Source organism: Sapajus apella, unplaced genomic scaffold, assembly GCF_009761245.1.
Source record: "Sapajus apella isolate SASKATOON/1434 unplaced genomic scaffold, GSC_monkey_1.0 scaffold136, whole genome shotgun sequence".
NCBI classification, from domain to species: Eukaryota; Metazoa; Chordata; class Mammalia; order Primates; family Cebidae; genus Sapajus; species Sapajus apella.
In genome coordinates, this window is record NW_022437076.1 from 2,283,674 (window position 1) to 2,286,919 (window position 3,246).

At 45.5% G+C, this 3,246-nt stretch overlaps 1 protein-coding gene across 4 annotated transcripts in view; it reads left to right on the forward strand.

Moving 5' to 3' along the window:
* RPA1 (replication protein A1) overlaps positions 1-3,246 on the forward strand; it is a 63,143-nt gene that overhangs the window by 33,881 nt on the left and 26,016 nt on the right. For 3 of the 4 annotated variants that reach the window (XM_032263445.1, XM_032263443.1, XM_032263444.1), the window contains exon 6: positions 1,200-1,292. The exons of the other annotated variant lie outside the window; for it this stretch is intronic. In XM_032263445.1, coding sequence (XP_032119336.1) covers positions 1,200-1,292 — 93 coding nt within the window. The remainder of the gene's footprint in view (positions 1-1,199; positions 1,293-3,246) is intronic. 4 annotated transcript variants of the gene reach the window in all.

A 3,246-nucleotide genomic window follows, 5' to 3' on the forward strand; every position in this document is an offset into this window, starting at 1 on the left:
ACCCGAGGCGGCGGCGTTTGGGGGGGCCCGAGCCCGCCCCTTTACACCCCACCGGGGAAAAAAAGAAAAAAACCCCCTCAAAAAAAAAAAAAAAAAAAAAAAAGAGTAGTATTGGCAGCAGTCAGTTGAATCAGTGTGTAATGTGCCCATTTGAGTTAGGACCTTGGAAGACGCAGCAGGAACGTGAACTCAGCAGCTGGAGAAGGCAGAGGCAGGGTGGCAGGTGGGACGCTCTCCCAGCTGTGCGTGCCATTTTTGTTCTTGGGGCATGCTAGGAGATTTTTTTGAGTTGCCTTTGTGTGCTGCAGGTACTCTTGGGGAGCTGCCCAGATGAGGCTGACTTCTGCCTTTTGGAGCCGATCACAAAGGCAAAGTCAGATTCCATAAATCTATTATTTCACAAAATGAGGCGTATTTTACAGTTTTCACATTCTTCAGCTTCATAAACGTTTGTGCAGAGTGGTGGGCAAGTAAGACTTTTACGGTATGCATTTCTTATTTTCTGCTTGAGAGACATGCTCATTTCCCCTCCTTTCCTTTTAATCTTCCTGTTTCCTTGACACACCTGCTTCTGAACCCCATTCTCGTCTCTCCCCGCTGTGACAGTTCACCAGCACTTCACGGTACCCGAGACTCTTTCAACTTGTATTTTCCACCAACTGTCAGTTGCAAAATAAGGTTGCTTTGTTTGGGAGGGATAGGGTAGAATCCTTTCTGAACATCTCCTGTTCCTTTGAAGCAGGGGCACTTCAGAGACAATTGAACTGCTTTTAGGTTTTTCTTACCACCCAGCTTTTTCTTCTGATTGATCCTGCCGTGAACACACGGTTCTGTTGATGAAATCGATTTGTTGCTATGGAAATAGTGGTAATGTCACAGATTCAACCCAGTGACTTTACTGCAGGTTGCTGCAGGAGAAATGGGCAAGGCTTTAGGGGAGGGCCTCATTAAAACTGAAGGCTATCAATTATAAGCAGGTGAAAGGTAAATGGAGCCAACCTTTTGTGTAATGAAAACAAAAAGTGAACCCCTAGCAAATTCACTGCCTGCAGTTGAATGCCTCAGCAGGAATTCTAAGCCATGGGAGTCTTTGACAAAATAAAAAAAGCACTCTTTCCCAGAGCATGTCTTCTACCCGAGTTTAAATCTCTTAACCCAAATCTTGTGCACTAACATGGGCTTTCCCCTCTGATCTTCAGGACATGGGCAGCAGCAGGTAGCTCCTCCTCCAGTTCCAGCTGCCAGCCCAGCGAGCAGCAAGCCCCAGCCACAGAATGGAAGCTCTGGAGTGGGTAAGACGCCACACAAGGACACGTGTTGACCATGTGTGTCAGACTCTTAAATAATGTTTTGAAATTGAATCTGGGACTAACGGGAGTTTTCAAAATGCCATTCATTACAGGCTGTGTTTTGCAAAGAATTAATGCTGATTCATATTGTATAGTATGTGACTGAAAAAATGACTAAAGATTATCTTTTTGTTTGTTTTTCTGAGGCAGGGTCTCGCTCTGTCACCCAGGCTGGATGGAATGCGGCGGTACCATCACAGCGCGCTGCAGCCTTAACCTCCCCAGTAGCTGGTGCTATAGGCACATGCCACCATGCCTGGCTAATTGTTTTGTGTGGAAATGGCATCTTACTATGTTGCCCTGGCTGGTCTGAAACTCCTGGCCTCAAGCAGTCCTCTGTCCTCAGCCTCCCAAAGTGCTGGGATTACAGGCGTGGGCCACGGTATCCAGCCAAAGATTGTCTTTTAAAGATACTTAATGTCTTGCTGGGCGCGGTGGCTCAAGCCTGTAATCCCAGCACTTTGGGAGGCTGAGGCGGGTGGATCACGAGGTCAAGAGATCGAGACCATCCTGGTCAACATGGTGAAACCCCGTCTCTACTAAAAATACAAAACATTAGCTGGGCATGGTGGCGCGTGCCTGTAATCCCAGCTACTCAGGAGGTTGAGGCAGGAGAATTGCCTGAACCCAGGAGGCGGAGGTTGCGGTGAGCCGAGATCACGCCATTGCACTCCAGCCTGGGTAACAAGAGTGAAACTCCATCTCAAAAAAAAAAAAAAAAAGATACTTAATGTCTTTTAAAGACACGTCAGCCTTTTTAAAAAATCAAAATGCTCTATTCTTCTCTGTTAGTAGTTTATCAGGTAGTTTCTTAGTTTTTCTCATCTTCGGGTTTGATGCCCCCCGACTTTGTGTACATTTGCATTCCCTTTAGGTTCTCGCCTTGTTACATCTGGCTCACCTCTCCAGCTGTCCCGCTGGGGGCCCTCATGGGCGTTTCTCGTTTGCTTGAAGACAGTATCGTTTCTGTTGGTCATAGGTTCTGCTCCTGAGTCTTGTGGATGAGAAATCGTTTTTACCCTTCTCTGCAGCAGGTCCCAGGCGGCCCTAATGGAACCCTTTTGTTTACTTTCTGGCCTAAAGTAAGGGAACCTTTTGATCTGGGAAGTCACCGTTGAAAATTTTGATTTGTAGAATGTGGTTGGATTTATTTTTAGAGGTCCCTTTTTTCTGTCACAGCTTCACATACACCTCCTGTCCTCCCCTCAACTATTAGTTTCTATTTTTCAGTGCTAAGATTCTAAGAAAAGCAAGGTTAAGACGTCACTAATGTTTCTGTGAAATTTTCAGGACTTTTCCGCCATTGGTCTTAGTTTTTTTAAATCTACCTTGCAGTATCTCTCTCTCTCTCTCACCCCCTCCCTCCCCCTTTATAAATGGATCTATTTATACACAACTCTCAAATTATATACTGTTGGCCGGGCACGGTGGCTCACGCCTGTAATCCCAGCACTGTGGGAGGCTGAGGTGGGTGGATCACTTGAGGTCAGGAGTTTGAGATCAGCCTGGCCAACATGGTGAAACCCCATCTCTACTAAAAATACAAAAATGAAGCAGGCATGATGGCGTGTGCCTGTAATTCCAGCTACTCGGGAGGCTGAGGCATGAGAATCATTTGAACCCAGGAGGCACAGGTTGCAGTGAGCCGAGTTTGCGCCCATGCCCTCTAGCCTGGGCAACAGAGCAAGACTCTGTCTCAAAAAGAAAAAGATAGATACTGTTGAAGAGAGTGGTGAAACAGACGCTCTAAAGTGGTAAATAATCACTTCCTTAGGCTGATATATAAACAGTACATTATTCATCTCCCTCCCTCCACAGAATTATGTTTCTGGTTGTCTAGCTTTGCCTTATATTAAAATTTATTTTTATTTTTATTTTTATTTTTTTATTTATTTAT